The sequence below is a fragment of the Aspergillus mulundensis genome (assembly GCF_003369625.1).
Source record: "Aspergillus mulundensis strain DSM 5745 chromosome Unknown scaffold_3, whole genome shotgun sequence".
NCBI classification, from domain to species: Eukaryota; Fungi; Ascomycota; class Eurotiomycetes; order Eurotiales; family Aspergillaceae; genus Aspergillus; species Aspergillus mulundensis.
The window spans coordinates 3,084,951-3,103,803 of record NW_020797891.1 but is presented as its reverse complement, the minus strand read 5'-3'; the positions used below and the strand labels follow the sequence as shown (position 1 = coordinate 3,103,803).

The following is an 18,853-nucleotide window of genomic DNA, read 5'->3' as shown; positions in this document are numbered from 1 at the left end:
GGTTTAAAGACCCCAGCTGCTGTGGGCCAGAATGGAGTTTCAGATTACAAACCACTGCCATCATGGACGCCGTCACGGCCGTGCAGGAGAAGCCCTCCCTGACTGAGGTTGAGGATGCGAAGAACAAGGTCGTCGTCGAGGTCTCGCACTATGAGCCACTGACGGAAGAAGAGAAGGCGTTGGATCGTCGGGTGAACTTCAAGTTGGACTTTATCCTGCTCCTAATTCTGGCCATCGGGTTTATTGTGCGTATGGCCACCTGATTTACACTGATATTAAGCTGACAATGGCAGCTGCTCGGCATCGATAAGACAAATGTCGGTTTTGTTGCAACGAGTACCTTCATTGAAGACGCAAACTTGCATCCGAATGACATTCCCAACTCGCTGTCGCTGGTAAGTCAGTCCTAAATACGGTTGGGAAGACTGCTAACCAACTAGTTCTCCGCCACATACGTCCCTCTCCAACCTATTTCAGCCATGATCGGCCGCTACGTCGGACCCAAGTGGTGGGTATGCACCCTCATGATTACCTGGGGCAGTATCTGCGTTGCCCATGTTGGCGTCAACAGCACGCCTACCTTCCTAGCCCTTCGTCTCCTTCTCGGTGTTGGAGAATCCGGATTCACTCCGACAGCGTACTACTACATGTCGCTCTTCTACCCGAAGTTCTCGCTTGGCTTCCGCATGGGTCTGTTCTCCGGCATGTACTCGGTCGCCGGAGCATTTGCTGGTCTACTCGCCTACGGCTTGTTGCATCTTGAGTCGCCGGTACTACATGGCTGGCAAACAGTGTTCCTGTTTGAAGGCGCCTTGACGGTCTTCATCGCCATCCTTGGCCTGCTTGTCCTCCCGACTACACCAGGTAAAGCTTGGTTCTTGACGCCCGAGGAGCGAGCCCACGCCGTGAAACGCATGGAGCGCGATGATGCCCGCGCCGGAGAGGCAGAGGAAGACGAATCGAAAATCACGACTCGTGATGTCCTCGACGTACTCAAAGACTGGAAGAAACTGCTCATTGTCGTTTTCAACATCCTTTCTGTCTTGGTACGTCCAATCTAATTCTCATATGCACCCCATGTGTACTAATGCTGCGGCTTAGCCGGTAACCGCATTCACAACCTTCCTCCCCATGATCGTCGAAGGCATGGGCTACGAAGGCGTAAAAGCCACGCTGATGGCCGTGCCCCCCTTCATCGTCGGCACCGCCGGTCTGATCGCGATCGTCTACTCCTCCGACAAGCTCAAAGAACGCTCCCTGCACACCGTGTTCGGCATGTCCCTCGGCCTAATCGGCTGCGTCGTAATGGCAACATCGCACAACGAGAAACTCCGCTACGGCTTCGCGCACGTTTGTCTCGCCGGTGTATTCGCCGGTGGGCCACTGGTCGCTGTGTGGTTGGCATCTAATACACCCTCCAAGGCATCGAGGTCCGTGATCCTCGGTATAAACGGCTGGAGTAACCTCGCCGGTGTCATTGCGGGGCAATTGTTCAAGAGTAAGTATGCGCCTGGGTATAAGTACCCGCTTATTGTTACGATGGTGCTTATTGCGGTGGGGATGGGTGGGTTTGTTGCTATGAGGGGCGTTTATATGTGGGAGAATCGAAGACGGAAGAGGATTATGGCGGCTTGGGATGGGGCAGATTTTGAGGAGGAGCGAGGCAGGAGTCATAGGAGGGGAGATCAGAAGGTTACGTGGGTTTATGCTTATTGATACCAACCTTTACCACAGGTGATAATGCATATAAATGGCGTAGCCTCAGGCAATGCTTCGAAAGTCAGCTTTGCATTTGTGTATCATACCTCCAGTAGCCTTATAAGGGAGCTCGGTCGATCTTCTTGCATGACTGGTTAGCTAGCAACCCACTTAATGTTGAATTAGTATCACAAGGTTGGTAGTGGGTTAATAGACAGAGTAAGCGCAGCAATTCAGGCTGTTATAGATCACAAGGACGCGGTGAGCATCGCACTCCAGGCGTTATCACCTAGAGAATGTTGGCTTAAATAGTGTTTCGGGACTAAAACATTTACGTAACTAGATGTCTTAAGAGTTTCCTGAACACGCCGGACCTTTTGTCTCGTCGATGCCATTCCGGGGTGCTTTTACGAATGACGATTTTACGATGAAAATAAACACGCCTTCGCAGGATGAGGTTGAGGACTCGAGCTAGCCTCCAGTTTATGTAATGTAGACCAACGTATGTACGCATGCACGGATGTAGCGGCGAAGCCATTAAGAAGCCGCAACCACCCTCGAAAGCCAGAACAACTGTTCCGAGCTTCCTTTTTCACTCCGGGGTAGTTTGCCTCTCCTTAGCTCCCCATCCTCTTCCTGGACGCCCGAAGTGGAATAATACCTGACTCCCCTGTCCCGAACCTCCATTTATCTAACCACCTACAAGCATTACGTCTATTCACTCCCTCTCAGACGAATTGCCGACATTTTTTGCATAAGCAATATTGAGCCTTGTAGCCTGCGATGGATAGGCCGAAACCCGTATCGGCGGGGTCATCGTTCCAGTGCCTATTCGAGGCGTTTGCAGCTACACCGTCTACGCCGGTGGAGATGGCGAATACGTGGTGCAGTTTTGACTAAGATCTATTCAGATAGAGGCCGACATATCTGCACTTGTAATGGAGGTGTACGGGACATACGCATCCGAGGTCAAATATAGGGGCCAGCTTGGCGATGATCCCGACAAGGACGCAAAGGAGCCGCTTCTTATATATGTGATGAGGCGGATACCCGATGTAAGCTACCTGGAGTTTGCTCTAAGCCATAGTGCGGATATCTGTGAGGAGTCTGAGACGTTATCGGGATGGAGGCGGATCTTGATCGTTGATGTTGCTCGGTATGTCGAGTTCCCCTCCGCAATATTGGCCGTACTTGTAAGAGTGAGGTTTGACGACTATAATAAGCTAGAAGAACTATTTTAAAAGATTTTCATGGAGGAAGTTGGCGGTTTAAGCAGCGGGACTATTGCAACCAATAAGGCGGCGACGATAATTGGGTTGTTGCTGTCTAGGGGGTTTACACCAAGATTCGAGAGTATGCCCCCTCCAGTACTAGTTATGCATGATTCAGAAGGGGCATATAACATTCGGGATTTGGATGGGTTGTTGATTAACCCTGCGACGAGGTTTACAGAATTGAATGGACCTCGCTCCTTCGGACAAGACGCTATATACATGGATGATTCAATACCCATGAACTATGCTCTGCTGACTTTGAATCTCCAGTAACCTTCCTCTGAGCACACCGAATGGGTCTTACTTCCTCGTGGCAACTTCGCCCATGGCTCCTGCAAAATTTCCCTCATTGCTCCCATCCCTTCATGAACTCCCGATAGACCCCCTCATCCAGCAACCCAGCATCAATAATCACATAATCGTTCTCCTTGTAATCCTCACTCTCAAGATCAAGGTCATCCGCACCCTTGCCAACCCATGTAATATGCTCGCCATTGCGGATGCCAAGCGGACACTCGTGGTGGGCGTCTGCTTTCATCATTGCAGGCGCGAAGCTTAACGCGCCGATAGCGACGCCTAGCTCCTCGGCCATTGTTGGCTGCACGAAGCAGGAAGGAGCGAGCGGAATGGACATGCCGTGTGCTTGAGCGTTAACGAGTGAGGTGTATTCGGGCGTTGAAGGGTTGATGAGACGATCCCCGACGGGGGAGATTGCGAGGGCGAAACACTAAGAAAAATAGCGATTCATTAGGCCCATCTAGATAAACGCTTAATAGATTGTACGTACGCATGCTGATTTGATGCCCTTCAAAAGGGTGCTGTCCATGGTGAAGCCTGTCGAGGAGTGAGGAGCGGGTGGTTCGGGAGAGAAAGGTGCACAAGGTGGCATTCAGGTAGTTAAGGACCATAGTGAGTCACTGAAAACACGATGGTTCCATATCCACTGCGCTATCGTTGCATGCGGACTAATCAAACCCGCAGGTGCCACATTAGAATATTCGAGTGCACATGTTCCACTTGAGATTGTTCCAGAGCTAACCCTAGTAATAAGGCCTGTTTCCCAGGTTTTAGCCGCTTGGAGCCAGAGCAGATGCATTTAGCGAGACTTTATATCCTGAAGGGCATGGAGACCTCCGGACACTTATGGCAAATCTGCTGAGATTTTCTTTTCTTAACCTGACAAATGTTCCGGATCCCTCATCCAATGTTCTAGGCAGACAAGTTGGGCGGGTTGAGCCGCAGGGTTTTCAAGATGGCGCGGAATTAGCGTTCCTGAAAAGGACAGAACGCCTGTGCTCCGGACCAGAATAGCCTCCATATCTTCGGCCGCAGCGGCAATTGGTTAGTACCATGGAGCTAGTTTCAGATCGAGTCAGTTGTCCGCTCGGTTACGGTCAGTGGCCCGAGATCTAGGTTGGGCCACGGGAAGATGAGCAGCAGATACTCCAGGGACGGAGAGCCCGGGTCTGTACTCATCATCAGCTCAGCTTCGCCCTTTCTGTCATGTGCCCGTCTTCAGAGCCTCATGCTGTGCCTACGGAGTAAACCAAGGTTTCGGCCGATCGGCCCGTGGCCGGGCGGGGACCGGGCGATCCTCCCGTTCTGACCCGCTCCTTATAGATCTAGTCTATTGTGTACTTGCCTCGTCGACCTGAAAGTCCTGAATGCTTCTGTTTTATTACAGCCGGTCCGTACCCAAGCTAAGGTTGACATGCGTGCTTCATCATGGACCTCCGGAAAATATATTTTACCTATGTCAGTTCAAAGAGGGATATGGGCTTGAACGGACAAAAGACCTAATACTAATGAAACCTGTTTATGTCTGAATGATATTCTCCAACACCCACTACCATTAAGGAGGCTCTTGTAGTTTACTCCGTACATGATTCTGTTGCACATCGAGGACACTGTGAGGTGCGTGGAGATATACAACTGTAGAATCAAGCATTATGATAAGGAGCATATGCGGATGGGCGACTTTAAGCCATTAAATACTCCCTAGGCTCGATAAACAACTATTACTGTGGCACAAGATAGCTGTTCGATGCGAAATAACCTGACGCGACTGGACCGATGTTGTTGTCATATTAACACATCCGCGCCGCCTGCCTTCTTGCAAATATTAATCCAGTGTGCCACAGAGACCAGATTAATGAAACCTAACCAGCTAAACTTCATATCTACAATCTTTTAAACGGAATGAGTGCTCGCCCTCAAAACCACCACTTTATCCCGCAATTTGTCCTATGGCGGAAAGCACGAGAAGAGTAGCCACCCGCTGCACCAGCGGTATTTCTCGCACAGCAAGAAGGAAAGCTGGACTTTATTATTTAGAACATTGACCTGGACAAAGGTATCCTTACTCAGCGGCATATTCTAACCAAGTTTGCGTTTATTAACATGTACCGGGACCCGGGATTTGACCTGAATCCGTACCACCTTGAGAACAAACTGTCGAATCTGGAAGCCCAAGCCAGCGAAATGCTGCAAAGGGCCCGTGTGGCTTTCAAAAAGGGAGATATACTTGAGTTGAAGCGAATGGAGGCTGGAGCGTTTCGTAAGTTTCTCTTTCCCATGAAGTGCCGGGGCAGCTCCAAGGAGAATTGGAGCTTGTCCCATATGTTTTTAATCATGGATATTGTTTATTTTGGGAACTTACAATCAATATGCTCTTGTCTATTTTGTGTCAGATACACAAGCTTGTTTATATGCTTCGCCTAAAAGCCAGAATCAACCCTTCATGCAACTAGGGTATTCAGTGAGTATACATACTCATTGTACGCTATCATCTGAACAAAAGGGCAATCGTTTTTGGCATTCGAGGGCCGTGCTGGGGAGTCTATAGCCAATTGGCTAGCATTGAAGTACGAGCTCTCTAACATGAGGGCCGTGCATTGCCTTGATATGGCCTAAACCTCCCACCCCCTGATCTGCCAAGGGAATCCTTTTCTCTTGGATGTTTCATCTGGTTGGTTCGATGCTCAGATTACGATTATTGAACCACGGAATCAATGCCGTGTACCACACCGGGCACCGAATGGTCCAATCCAACTGCAGCCCAGGGTTCTTGGGGAATGAGCGGGGTTATACGACTTTTCCCCGCCTCGAGCATAAGAGCAGGTAGGACTGCACACTCTTTGCGACTTTTGTTTCCCTCCCAGGATACTGATATGTTCATTATCTACGCATAATGACCACAAAGCTCGTCACCGTCGTCGGCGCCACCGGCCAGCAAGGCCAAGCTGTCGTCGCTGCCTTCACGAACAACCCCGCCTACCGCGTCCGCGGTCTAACCCGTAACCCAGACAGCGCCGCAGCCAAGGCCCTCGCCTCGCAAGGCGTCGAAGTCGTCAAAGCCGATCTCAACGACTTCGACACCGTAGCCGCCGCATTCGCGGACTCGCACATAATCTACGCCGTGACGGACTTCTGGGCGTTGTACCAGAAAGACGGATTCGAGAAAGCCCGCGATACGGAACGCCAGGAGGGCTATAATATGGTTAGAGCTGCTGCTGCGGTTCCGACGCTCGAGCACTACATCTGGAGCACGCTTGCCAAGCCGAAAGAGGAGTATCCCGTGTATCACTTTGACGGGAAGTTTGCTGTTGATGAGCTTATTCGCAAGGAGTATCCGGACTTACATGCGAAGACTACATTGATCCTCGTCTGCTTCTACGGGAATAATCTCCAGATCGCATCGATGAGGCCGTACTGGATAGAGACGGCGCAGAAGTACGTCCAGTTCACGACGTATGATCCGCAGTTGATCATCCCGTTTATCGGGGACGTGAAGAATCTTACGCCCTTCATCGAAGCTATCGTCTCCAGTCCAGCCGAGAAAGTCAAGAATGGTGCTCTGGTCATCGCGAGTATTGCGCAGTGGACAGCCGAGAAATGGGTGGTCGAGTGGGCGCGTGCTAGAGGCAAGGAGGCTCAGCTTGTCCGTATTTCCCGCGAAGACTATGACAAGCTCTGGCCGTGGCCGCGTTGGGCGGAGGAGTTCGCGCTCATGATGGATTACTTCCAGTTTGTGCCTCCTCATGACTGGATCGAGCCTGGTGTTAAGGTTCTTACGGCGCAGGATTTGGATGTGCAGCCGGTGCAGACGATGGAGGAGTGGGTGGAGAGTTATGAGCTTCCTGATCCTAATTCTGTGACTTTTTGATTTCCTCAGACATCTATGTTGGTAGATAGTCCTGAAATGACATCGTTGTGGTTCTCAAGCTGGCGAGTAGGAATCTGGAGTTCCGGGTGAACCAGTGCATAAGTATGTGTGTCTCTATCTACGGTAGCCTTCGACACACGGAGTTCCGGGTAGCATAGTAAGAATGTCGACTTAAACACCCAATATTCTTGATCTGCTTGATCAAATCATGACCGGGCGCCAGGATTTGTAAGTTACGACCGGAGTGTCGAAGTCGCTACTAGTGAGACTCCATACATAAAAGGACTTACATCTCTACTGTCTGTTCTTGTTATGCCAAAACACATACATAATTCCTTGCTGAACTCCCGTATCCAAAATATTTCCTCACAGATCCAGCACCAACACCATCAATCATAGCCATAGCTAAAGTCTCACCCATCCGAGCATCATGCACATTGAAGACCCAGCGATCCCTTTGGATTCGACGGTAGTAGTAGTCGGGGTAAATGGCTACATCGGCGTTGAAACCTGCGAAAAGCTCCTACAAGCAGGCTTCCGGGTACGTGGGACAGTTCGTGACGTCGAGCGGCACAATGGATGGATGCACGCACTTTTCGACAAGACATGGTCTGGCAGATTTGAGCTCGTCCAGGTCCGCGATTTCCAGGAGAATGATGCCTTCGACGATGCCTTTCAGGGTAAGCAGCTGGTCCCCTTTGCTTGTATGGAACCAACTGACAACTGACGTATTGTAATATAGGTGCTGCTGGAGTGATCTACCCATCAATGCCAATCATCTTCGACTCGGACCCATCGAAAGTTTACGACCCGGTCATCAAAGGCGTTATTAACACCTTAGAGGCAGCATCCCGGGCGGGTGTAAAGCGCTACGTCCTCGGCTCCAGCTCCAAGGCAGTTCACTCAAGCGTCTACAACAAGCCGTACGAACTAACAACCGACACCTGGAATACCGATGCGATCAAGGAGGTTCGCAACAGCTCAAGTGAGTCCGCGACATTCGACCGCATGCTGGCCGTCTACAGTGCAGGAAGGACACTAGCCGAGCAAGCCTTCTGGCAATGGGTCAAGGAGAACGACGCGCCGTTCGTAGCGAACTGCGTTGTACCGGATGGGCAGTTTGGGCGAGTTTTGGATGTGCAGAATCTTAATACCGGGGCTACGTCTTCCACGGGACAGATGGTGCGCGCGCTGAGAGGGGAGTGGGAGGGGGTTCCGCTTGATCTTGGTATGCACATACCTGTTTGTCCTCGGTTGGAGGTTACTATATAAATATGGTACTAATGTCTGGACTTCTGGCAGCATTTGTATCAGACGTCCAAGACACGGCCCGTCTCCTAGTGGCGGCCGTTGCATCACCATCCATCCAGAACGAGCGAATATTCTCATACTCCGTCAACAGGACGTGGAACGATATGCGCGCAAAGGTCCGCGAGCTGTTCCCAGGCCGTCCCGGGCTTGTGACCGGCCAGGATCAAGATAGACATGGGAGAGATGTGTCCACCGCACTAGGTCCGATTTCCCGTGCGGAGGAGATTCTGCGGAGCTTTGGGAGGCCGGGGTTTACTGGTGAGGATGAGATCGTGAAGGACCTTGTCGAGTCTGTCTTCTTTGGGAACTTGGAGTGAGACTTAGTTTCGACACGGCCTTTTTGTAGATGCAGAGCTCAATGGCATGTCGAATACTTGACCTATAGTTTGCTCGGTGAGATAAGCAGGACTCAGCTATGACCCTTCAAAGCCCTGGATTCGTGTCTCATGAATCTTCCTAGCAGGTACCTATAGTGGCAGATCCCGGGGGTGAAGACTCAGGAGGGACATGGTCCGGAGTGGGTCAAACCGGGGCCGGATCGGATCGGATCGGATCGACTCGGAGCCTGGACCCGAAGGCTTGGCGCACTGTCATGTGATCGCGGGGAATCTGGGTCATTGTCATGGGAAAACAAAACACAATGACAGTCGTCAATTGAGAGGACTGGGCAAAACGTCCACGGTTGGCATTCTTTGACATGATGGCATGTCACCTCACACTCCGCTCTTCAGGTTTCTCTAACTATGACCCAATAGAACCGCCTCCGCCCTCTCATCCCCACTCTCCTCTCCAGGATCTCCACCCTCCAGATCCGCCGCTATACCGCGTCTCCACCGAAAGTCACCGTCCAGGGACGCTTCAGCGACACCTTGTCAGAGGAACACCGCGATCCCCTCCTTGCGCAACTCAAAAACATCCCGAGGGACATGGCCAAGCTGACGATCGAAGAAGCTCACCCCTCCGACGCAGAATGGGACATCCTCGGCGACCACTTTACCAGTGTCCGGGATCTGGAGGTAGACAGCGGATTCGAGGAAGATCTCAACGACAGAAAACTGCCCTTGCACTGGCCAATTGACCGGCTATTAATATCGAGCGTTTGCGGACAAGTCACCAAGTCGCCTCATATCCTGCAAGGCCGCATCAAACACCTCATTCTTTACTATACGTCGGAAATGCGATTCGAAGGGCCAACGTCCGACGAGCTGAGCGCTGCGCATTACGACGCCATCAAGCGCGGTGAAGCTGAACCCAAGTACCTTGGTAAAACGTCAAAGATTCAGATCGTCAACATCACCGAACTCGGCAAGGCGTGGATGGCGAAGAAATACAACGCGCCGGGTTTAACCGAGAATCCGCCGCTCGAGCCAGAGAACCAACCTGTCGAGGGCCATGAGAGCCGTCTCCGCACCCTTGAAATTATCGAAAACGACGCCCTCGATACGTACCTCCGCATGTCCGCTGCCCTGCCGCATGTGGTGGAGCCTGTTCTATCGCTCACCCTGCACTCAACCGAGCTCCCATGGGACTTCGGCTGGTTGTCAGAGAGACTCTTCCCCGAAGCCCTAGCGGAGCACACAAAACTTGAGTCCCTGAACCTGGCAGTTGGCAATGTATTCTCTGATCCCTCCACTCTGTCGGGCCTGTACGCCGGCCTCCCGCCCAATCTTCAATCCCTCCATTTCCGCGGCCCGATGTCACTTTGTCACTCGGAGCGATGGGAAGAGTGGGTTTCTGCGTTCAGCACCAGTGCGTTCTTACCTAGTCTTGAACGCCTTGCCTTTGTGCTGGATCTGCATTATGTGCCGGACAAGTATCAGTGTCCAAGACCGGAGACTCCGCCCGATGAGGATCTGCGCGAGGCCCGCGCTGCTTGTGAGCGGTTGTATGCAGGCGCTCGAAGCCGGGGGGTTACTATTGAGCCTTTCCTCACTACCCGGGCGGGCGGGAATACAGCGAGGCCGGTTGATGAGCGGTGGTAGTTCATGTCTTTTTCGCCTTGTTCCGACATCTCGGCTAGTCGGAGCTGTTGGTCTGCCGTCCGGCTTGTTCATTGTTTGTATAGTATCTCGATACCCACTCCGCTCTGATTTTCCGCCTCATTGCCAACGCTCTCAATTCAGATCTAGTCACTGAGAAGTTCTCTTTAGCCTCACTTGTCGGAGAGCTCAATCTCGCCCTTTTGAGACTTCAACTGTTTTGTTTCTACCACAGCTTGCCGTAGATCTTGACTCTTTGACCAGATGTGCTGTTTATCGACGGACTAGCGCAGCAGTACGATCATCTGTAAGTCGATCACGGTACAAACTCGATCTATTTCATCGATATATATAGCATTCGAACGGATCTAGCCCGACATCACCACCACACAAAAACCGTGCAGCTTCTCCACACCACCCTTCTTATATATACTCCCATTTAACACCACCAAGCCGTCCCCTTTAAGCCGCACTAAGCCTGCTAGCAATGACCTGCCTAATTTTCGCGTGCTTATTCTCCACAGCTGCCGATTCTCCCTCCAGCTCGATATCATCCACACCCCCCTTCAGTTTAATGTACCCCTCATCGTCAAGGTCCTGCAGCGCCCTCTTCAGCCAAATCCGACAGGTAACAGGCGGGGTCTGCGAGACAGCTTTGAGTCTGTCGCCGAGTGCCCCGTGAAGAGCGGGGTCCATGACCGCTATCTTGAGCGCGACGAGGAGGGATATGGAGTGGGGAACGCCGCGGGATAGCCTGGTCCTGTATTCCCACTTGTGGTTCGTCTCGATGTTGTTGACGAGGTGGTAGACGCGTCCTTCTCCTGGCTTGGTTGCGAGGTAGAAGCCCCAATGGAACTGCCACTCTGCTCCTATATCTGAGAGGAGGATGTAGAGGCCGTTGATGTCGAAGTCGATTTCGCCGGTCGGCCTGGTGGGGTTGGACATTTGAAATAGTTGCACGGTAGGTAGGGTGGTATGTAGATAAGTAACAAGATGGGAGCCTTGCTGTCTATGATCTAAACTAGATTTATGGATATTGCGAGGGACTGAGCGAATATATAGACCTCGTATGGCTGTTCGGCGGTACTAGAACCCGTTTGATTTGTCTATTAAGATCCATCCTAAAGCCCAACAGTTCGTTCGCAGGATTCCCGATAGCCGCCGTAGGTCTTCGAACGAGCAACAAGCACCTATGATGTCCTGCGCCCCGAAGATCTGGACTTAATGGCGGCTGCACCACAGCGAATTAATGATAACCATGGCGTGCTATGCCTAGTAGCGTTGGGCTTTGGGTGCTTTTTATAGCTCAGTGGGTAACTTGGCCCAACCAATCATGGTAAGCCCAACGCGGGCTCACTGTGGGGCGCTGGGCAACGAGTGTGGTCCGTGCGGTCGGCAGATTATCGCTCCGCGCCGGCCCAATCGAATCATGTGACTCCGGGGTCATTTCAAGGTGTCGAGAGCAATCAAAGCAACCTTCCAACACTCACAGCGGAATTCCAATCTTAGCTTCTTTTATCTCCGCCTCCTGGCCTTACATGTTTAAGTGCTTGGGCTACTTTGCTCGGTACCTAAAACGAAAGTGTTCATCGCTCTGGCGTGAATCATTCAGATGACGAGTGTTGAGCGAGCTTTGGAGATAGTCACAGCGGCTGACCTCTCCCCGACAGAACACCTCCTGCTCAAGCATTTCGTTGAATCTGCTGTTGATCCGCAAAAGGCGGGAGAATATGTGATTTATAGGGTCAAAACATCGGCGAGCAATGTCGAAGATACGCTTCGTGTCCTCAAGGGGCAATGGAGACGTCTGGCAACCCGACGTAAAGAATCCGCCCTTCCTGTACGGCTCTTCGCTAACACTCTGTCTAGTGACGGTCGCTGATACTGTTCCCGACACTGTCAGAGACTTACTCTTCCTAAGGGACGGCCGTGACTTTGCTATGCGACGATACCCTAGCCATGTCCCCGGGTCGAACGTCGAGCCGGCTTATGTGATTCCACCGTCTCTGTTCCGGAATCTTGAGTCAATTGATGGGGTGAGAAGCCCTCTCTTAACCTTGTCTGGCATATCTGCTAACCTTGCAGGGCGCTCTATTGTCGATGCTCGAGGCGTTCCTAACCAGTGGCGGTGTTTCCAGGCTCAGAGACTTTCTCGAGTGCGACCCAGAAAATACTTCGATCCAACTTAGAAATCTTCTGCTGCTCCCACCCAGTATACATGCAGCCTTTCGAGCTGGGCACGTAGACATAAGGACACGATCGGAGATGAGGGGAGGGCCGCCGCCTTCCATTGACTCTGTCGATGAACCCCTCCAGACTTGCTTGGTATGCCACAACTTCTGACCCCCACATTCAGCCATTCGCACTGGTTCCTGATCCGGTTGCATAGTACGCAATGCGCAAACTATATCCTGAAGAGGCTTCCGGCCTCTATCTGGGAGATGGCACCCCCTACGATCGCGGCCTTGAATTCTTCGAGCTCTCCACCTCGGATACCGAAAGGCTTCCCCTTCCCAGCAGTTCCCTGATCAATCTTCATTCCAGGTTCGCCAATGCACTGCACATGTTTTACATAGAGGACAAAATAGGTCGGGGCTGGCCCCCAAAACCACTAGGTGAGCACAGCCAAATGAGCATGCCACGATCGCTAACATGCTCAAGGGTTCTCAATACCAGCGAGCGTCGTGTCCGGCTTCTTCCGAATCTGGCGTCTCCTACCACAGAGTTTCAGAGCCTTCTGCTACACCCTCCTCCAAAAAGCCGGGCGGAAAATGTATCCCCTGGAAGCGGACGTCTGGGCCCAGCGTTTGCCGTTCGGGCTGTACATAAAACAGTGCACCAGAGCGCCCAAAAACGAGCCTAACGTCCTAAAGCTTATCGAAAGACATACCTCCATCCCCGCGCCCCGCCTCCTCGATACCTGGGAGACAAACGGCGTAACAAACATCCTCATGACGCGTGTACCAGGTGTACAACTCGGGCAAGTCTGCCACTTGATGTCCTACGCAGAGCGCACCCAGCTCGTCGCCGACCTGAAAGCCTGCGTCGAGCAGCTGCGCAGGATCCCAAATACGACACCATACCTGATCTGCGACTCCCTCGGCGGCCCGATAACGGACCACCGTATCCCCGGCGACACGGGCGGCCCGTTCAACACCGAGGCAGACTTCAACGAACACCTCGTCAGCCACCTGACCGCCTCATTCACCGATGTCGTTCGAATTGAAAATCTCCCCGCTCGCGAGCACGCCCATTTCTACTTCGCCCACTCGGACTTCCACCAGTCTAATTTGCTGATCGAGCGCGGTCGTCTGTGCGGTATTGTGGATTGGGAGTCCGCGGGCTTTAAACCCGAGTATTGGGAGTTCACGAAGGCGATGTATAGCCACCTTCACCATCCTGTGCTGGCTGATATTTTCCGCCGGGTTTTTGATACTCAGTATGAGAGTGAGCTTGAGGTGGAGAGGCGCCTGTGGTATGTAACACCGCTTGGCTCGTTTCCTATAGATAAAGAATGATTGGGTGTTGTCTTCCCGAGCAGAAATCCCAGCCTTGTGAGCGGGTGGCCTTGTTTGAAGTCGCTGGTGCCCATTCTCGTAGATCTGTAGGTAGAACATCAAGTATTTGTTGCATTTGCCAGATGGCGGGGGTTTACGACCTCAGTCTGACAGCAGCCTGCATGAATCACATAACGGGTACCTGCTCTGATCTGATCTATCAGATTCAGGGTATTACGCTCTCAGATTCACCAGTCCCTCAGCTGATCTTGCCCCTCTTTCTGGGCAGACTCGTTTCGCGTCTGCGTTTCGCGTCTCTGGAAGCGAAATTAACATTGTTCTCGAAATCACAATCTTGCTACCATCACTTACCATCGCAATTGCTTTGGACAAAAGCAATCTCCTTGCAATATGCCTTCTCTCTCATCTCTGCCGGTTGAGCTGAAAGAAATGATTTTATCGCACTTGACGCCCACGATGGAGATGGATTGCTTCGTACGGGTTGAGACGCGGAGGGAGGCCCGCGCGGATCTGCGCCAGTTTCTGTGGCTGCGCCTTGTTGGGCGTGCGTGACCTTCTCACATTTTGCATTGATTATGCTAATGCTACCCTAACACTACAGACATCTTCGATGAACTGGTAATCCGATTACTCGAAACTGCCATTCGTAAAACAAAGTCGTTCGACCCGAGAGATCCGAGGGTCATCAATACTCTACCCTTTCAATGGGACCCACCAGCCCCTTCCACTATGGCCATGAGCGTGAGGCTCTTGGATCGTTTGTCCTCCAAGCGTCAAGGTCACTCGCATCCTGTAGTCAGAGTCGTCACCGCGGTCGTTGAAGCTGCCGTTGCACTACCGGAGAGAATCGGTTGGTATGACAAGCATCTTGCGAAGGAAATAGAACGAGTGAGGGGATCCTACCGCATCGGGGTTCTTTCAGTCCTCGTGGGAATCATCCCCGGATCCTGGATATTCAAGATCATAGACGGTGATGAGGGGTATCTGCGGGAGCTGAGTGCCATTGTACGGGACACCGAGACTGCCACTCTCATGACAGCGGCATACCTAGGCAGGATCGACCACATGAGATTGTTGTTGCGCGTGGAGAGCGACTACCATTATTTCCCGCGGCAGGAACCTTGGGAAGATAGTCGGGTGGTCTCTTTGGAGCGAGCGCTTCTCGCGGCAGCTCTGGGCGGGCAATCAGACACAGTGGTCTACCTGGTGGGTCAATTGGATGGCTTAGCAGAAATAAATCCCATACTTTGGAACGGACCGGGACCACTGTCATGCATTTAGCAGCAATAGGAGGCAACGACCAAATTGTTCGCCTTCTGCTATCCATAAATTACCGGCCATGCGGAGGTCGTGAGCACTCTGATATCTAAGATAGAAGGCATACACGCAGATCCAAATGTTGATGGCGTTAAGCGCCGCCCATCACATGCTTGGGCTGTTATCAGGGGGCATGAAGAGGTTGTTGCAGTCCTTTTGGCATACAAAGCCGTGGGCGTGAACATGATCTGGGACACTGATTTCAAAGAGGGTAGAGCGATCGACAATTGGACCGCGTCCAACCGCCCGTTTGAAGAGAACGCCGTTCTTGCCGCCGCGAGAGGATATTCAACATGCTCACTATCCATCCCCGTCTTGCCGCGTCAGTACCTACCACGGTTCTCGACGAGGCGCAGAAAGGCGGGAACGTGGCGATTGTTCGGACTATCCTCGCCGCTAATCCTGACATCCTAGGAGCTTTCAAAGAACAATGCGAAATGACTGCGTTGGGAGTTGCTGCAGAAAATGACCATGAGGATGTGGTCAGATACCTCCTTGATATTGGGGATGGTCCGTTAAATTACCAGGACGAGGAAGGCTACGCACCGCTGCATTGCGCCGTCCAGAGTAATGACATTGGCACCGTCAAAGCTCTTTTGGAGCGCCCGGATGTTGATATCAACTTGGCACCGCATCCTCCCAATCGATATAGCCGTCAGAGGGCGTCAATACCCGAACCCCCAAATAGTACGATTGTTACTGGATCACCCCAAGATAGACCCCAATCTTCGCACCCTGGAGGGCAAAACACCGCTTGCGGAAGCCGTCGACCTCAGCTCCTCCGGGAGGCTAGGGTGGGTGTCGCGCAAGTCCTCATTTCCAGCCCCAAAGTTGACAAAAATGTAACGGATAAGGATGGAACCCTCCTTCATGCCGCCTCTGGAACGGGCCAAGATACCCGAGAGCAAGTTGCTATCCTTAACATGTTGCTTCCATTTCTCAAAGGAAACATCTGGCATCGCAATCGTCATCGGCAGACTGTACTTGATATGGCTGCCGGACGCGGCAGTGTCGTCGCCCTGGAGCGGGATGGTTCAGCGTCCGAGGCCTTTGGTGGCAGCACGCCGCTCCATAATGCGATTGAGAGCGGTGATATCAATACAGTCGGAGCGTTCTGGGAATATGATGATGTCGATGTGAATTGCAGTGCTCTGCCCCTGTCTCCACTGGAGTTGGCTACTACCGTGCCTTGCCCAACCCCGGAGATTGTCAACGCGCTACTCGACCATCCGAGAATTAACCCTAATACACGAATTGCCGAGGGGAGTACGGCCCTTACACAGACTATAACCGCTCATAATGGCCGCCCTGATCTCGTCCGTGTATTCATTGCCCATGACTCCGTCGACATATCCGCCCCTGACGCCCACGGGAACACACCATTCCACCTCGCTGCAGCGAGCTCACTGCAGGCCTTCAACTTACTCCTTCCGCTCGTCCAAGAAACGCACACGATCTGGGACGCAAACAATCAAGGCGAGACCGCCCTAGGCCTCGCCGCATCAACAGGCCAAAAAGAGGTCGTAGACAGACTCCTCGACCCAGACCTAGGTGCAACGAGAGGCATTGTTGAGCAGGCCATGGTGAAACCGAAGGCTGTACTGCAGGATTTGCTGCTGCTGTTTCAGGCCTCGCGGTTCCACGCCATGCTCAGCGAATTCCAGGTTGATATGGCGTCTATGATTCCTGAGGGGTTGGATGTGATGGAGCGGAATAGACAGAATGCTTCGGCTGTTATGGTGAGGATGGGTGAGGGCGTGCGAGAGGCACTCGGATTGCTAACGGTGAGACTGGAGGAAATGGGTGCTTGAAATTTGACGTATCGAGACTCATTGCATCTAATAAGCTCGAGCTAGGCCCATGGCGCCGTTCTGTCTACCCATTGCCTGTCTTGTGCTTTGAATATTGGATCATGCGACCACAAGCACTGGGAGCTTAACGTAGGGCGGACCTCTATTCTTATGAATCGTTGAAAGATCTCTATTTTCGAGCAATGATGGATCTGCGCAGCAGGATCAATACTTCATTAACAAAGGCTCAATATGTTGTTCTTTATAGGGAAATTACCCCTAATGACTCCCTGCGCTTCAGAACAGGAAGTTCCAAGATTGCTTAAAATGTAGATAGACAACGCTTAGATTACAAAGGACACCTGCAGCATTCAAGAGTCAGCACCACAATCCTTGGAAAACATCAGCAACGTCATATGATGCACATTCCACACTCAAGAAAGCTCAATGCGAACCTCAAGCAGCAAGGGTCAATGCAGAGGGTATGGGGGAGGAGTGACACATGGCCTCGTGCACCACGTTGCTTGCCGAGCTTGGAGACAACTCTTCCCCTCATCAACAACGCTTTCCATCGTCTATTCACCGCCACAGTATCCATCTCATCTTCAAGCTCCTGGCAATTGATCCAAGAAGCGCTGTCTTTGATACCAGATCGCCGAGAAAATCCCCTGGTCACAACATTAAGTGCTGAGGCCAAGCTTGCAAGCTGGGACGGCCGCTGCCAACGGAAATTGTCCACAGCATCCTATCGCTCTGTGCGCCGCGCACAGAGCCGAACCTCAACCTTCCACCGAAGTACTATAGACATCCCACCTTCCAGTCGGGAAAAACAAAGCGGGCCAATCTACGGTGATTTATGAGTCTACGCCTCATTAGCAGTGGGTTCATGCTTACCATACCGCTATTATATTCTTGAAGCTATAATTCACTGACCCCGCGTGACAGGAACCTTTGATGCTATTGTTCTGGAACTCCTGATGGAGGCCTTGCGGCGGCGTTCTCGTGAAGACAGTGGTGTCTTGCATCTACCTCCGTTCGACGTCGAGTGGTCTCCGCCTACACCTTCGATGATGGCGGTAAGTGCGAAGTTTCTTGGTGCCTTTGTCGACCGCTGTCACAGAATCCCCGCGAATACGGACCATTGTCTCAAAAGGGTAGTCGTCTAAGTGGTCGAGACGGCTGCCGTGTTGTTTGCAGAGTCTGAAAACGGAATTCATGCTACGCGCGAGGAGCTTGAATCCGCCTACCGCGTTGGAATACATGCACTGCTCGCAAGAATCATCGGCGAGTCGTGGGTTATTGAAGCTGTTGGAGAATAGGCCGATTTAGCATTCCTGGCGACTTTGTTGCCGGAGTCGCCGCACCTGGCAACGGCGATGACGGCGGCATACCTGGGGCGGATAGATGATCTGCGGAAGTTGCAAGACCGGCAGAGCGACCTTGGCGATTTCCGCGTCAGGTTGCCGGAGCTTCAGGCTGCTGCTCTAGGCGGGCAGCTGGAGGTTGTCAAGTTCCTGATGGAAGAGGCAAATATTGATGCGGGGGGACCCCTAGCTTGCCCCCTTGCTTTTTAATCCCCTTTGGGGATATTGGGGGGGCCCCCCCCCCCCCTCCTTTTTTACTTAAGGGTGCCTTTTTTTATTCTCAGCTTGGGTATAGGGGCTTACTTAGGTTAAAGGGCTTACTTAGGTAACAAAGTAAAATTTACCTTGGTTTACTAAGTAATTTAATAAGCAATGTGCGGAGCGAGGTAAATCTTGGCAATTGGGGCGAGGTGAGCCAAACTGCGTTCTGTCCATAT

General features: G+C 52.1%; 9 protein-coding genes across 9 annotated transcripts; 7 read left to right on the top strand and 2 right to left on the bottom strand.

The window, feature by feature from the left end:
* Positions 1 to 62: 62 nt before the first annotated feature.
* DSM5745_04432 (uncharacterized protein) lies at positions 63 to 1,716 on the top strand (the record flags this gene model as incomplete). Its single annotated transcript, XM_026746448.1, has 4 exons — positions 63 to 245; positions 294 to 395; positions 441 to 1,046; positions 1,102 to 1,716. 4 exons carry the CDS (start codon positions 63 to 65, stop codon positions 1,714 to 1,716), a joined length of 1,506 nt encoding a protein of 501 aa, XP_026605444.1.
* Positions 1,717 to 3,318: 1,602 nt separating this feature from the next.
* DSM5745_04431 (uncharacterized protein) lies at positions 3,319 to 3,798 on the bottom strand (the record flags this gene model as incomplete). Its single annotated transcript, XM_026746447.1, has 2 exons — positions 3,319 to 3,699; positions 3,760 to 3,798. The coding sequence occupies 2 exons, from the start codon at positions 3,796 to 3,798 to the stop codon at positions 3,319 to 3,321; spliced, it is 420 nt and encodes a 139-aa protein (XP_026605443.1).
* Positions 3,799 to 6,162: 2,364 nt separating this feature from the next.
* DSM5745_04430 (NmrA/HSCARG family protein) lies at positions 6,163 to 7,137 on the top strand (the record flags this gene model as incomplete). The annotated part of the gene is made up of 1 exon (XM_026746446.1): positions 6,163 to 7,137. One exon carries the CDS (start codon positions 6,163 to 6,165, stop codon positions 7,135 to 7,137), a length of 975 nt encoding a protein of 324 aa, XP_026605442.1.
* A 430-nt stretch (positions 7,138 to 7,567) lies between these two features.
* DSM5745_04429 (uncharacterized protein) lies at positions 7,568 to 8,765 on the top strand (the record flags this gene model as incomplete). The annotated part of the gene is made up of 3 exons (XM_026746445.1): positions 7,568 to 7,817; positions 7,880 to 8,365; positions 8,440 to 8,765. The coding sequence occupies 3 exons, from the start codon at positions 7,568 to 7,570 to the stop codon at positions 8,763 to 8,765; spliced, it is 1,062 nt and encodes a 353-aa protein (XP_026605441.1).
* A 323-nt stretch (positions 8,766 to 9,088) lies between these two features.
* On the top strand, positions 9,089 to 10,430 carry DSM5745_04428 (uncharacterized protein; the record flags this gene model as incomplete). The annotated part of the gene is made up of 2 exons (XM_026746444.1): positions 9,089 to 9,097; positions 9,204 to 10,430. The coding sequence occupies 2 exons, from the start codon at positions 9,089 to 9,091 to the stop codon at positions 10,428 to 10,430; spliced, it is 1,236 nt and encodes a 411-aa protein (XP_026605440.1).
* Positions 10,431 to 10,889: 459 nt separating this feature from the next.
* On the bottom strand, positions 10,890 to 11,372 carry DSM5745_04427 (uncharacterized protein; the record flags this gene model as incomplete). The annotated part of the gene is made up of 1 exon (XM_026746443.1): positions 10,890 to 11,372. The coding sequence occupies one exon, from the start codon at positions 11,370 to 11,372 to the stop codon at positions 10,890 to 10,892; it is 483 nt and encodes a 160-aa protein (XP_026605439.1).
* A 667-nt stretch (positions 11,373 to 12,039) lies between these two features.
* Positions 12,040 to 15,235, top strand: DSM5745_04426 (aminoglycoside phosphotransferase family protein; the record flags this gene model as incomplete). Its single annotated transcript, XM_026746442.1, has 9 exons — positions 12,040 to 12,247; positions 12,297 to 12,463; positions 12,513 to 12,752; positions 12,817 to 12,971; positions 13,004 to 13,042; positions 13,089 to 13,248; positions 13,301 to 13,874; positions 14,547 to 15,151; positions 15,230 to 15,235. 9 exons carry the CDS (start codon positions 12,040 to 12,042, stop codon positions 15,233 to 15,235), a joined length of 2,154 nt encoding a protein of 717 aa, XP_026605438.1.
* Positions 15,236 to 15,555: 320 nt separating this feature from the next.
* Positions 15,556 to 17,073, top strand: DSM5745_04425 (ankyrin repeat domain-containing protein; the record flags this gene model as incomplete). Its single annotated transcript, XM_026746441.1, has 1 exon — positions 15,556 to 17,073. One exon carries the CDS (start codon positions 15,556 to 15,558, stop codon positions 17,071 to 17,073), a length of 1,518 nt encoding a protein of 505 aa, XP_026605437.1.
* A 956-nt stretch (positions 17,074 to 18,029) lies between these two features.
* Positions 18,030 to 18,626, top strand: DSM5745_04424 (uncharacterized protein; the record flags this gene model as incomplete). The annotated part of the gene is made up of 2 exons (XM_026746440.1): positions 18,030 to 18,128; positions 18,372 to 18,626. 2 exons carry the CDS (start codon positions 18,030 to 18,032, stop codon positions 18,624 to 18,626), a joined length of 354 nt encoding a protein of 117 aa, XP_026605436.1.
* Positions 18,627 to 18,853: the final 227 nt, after the last annotated feature.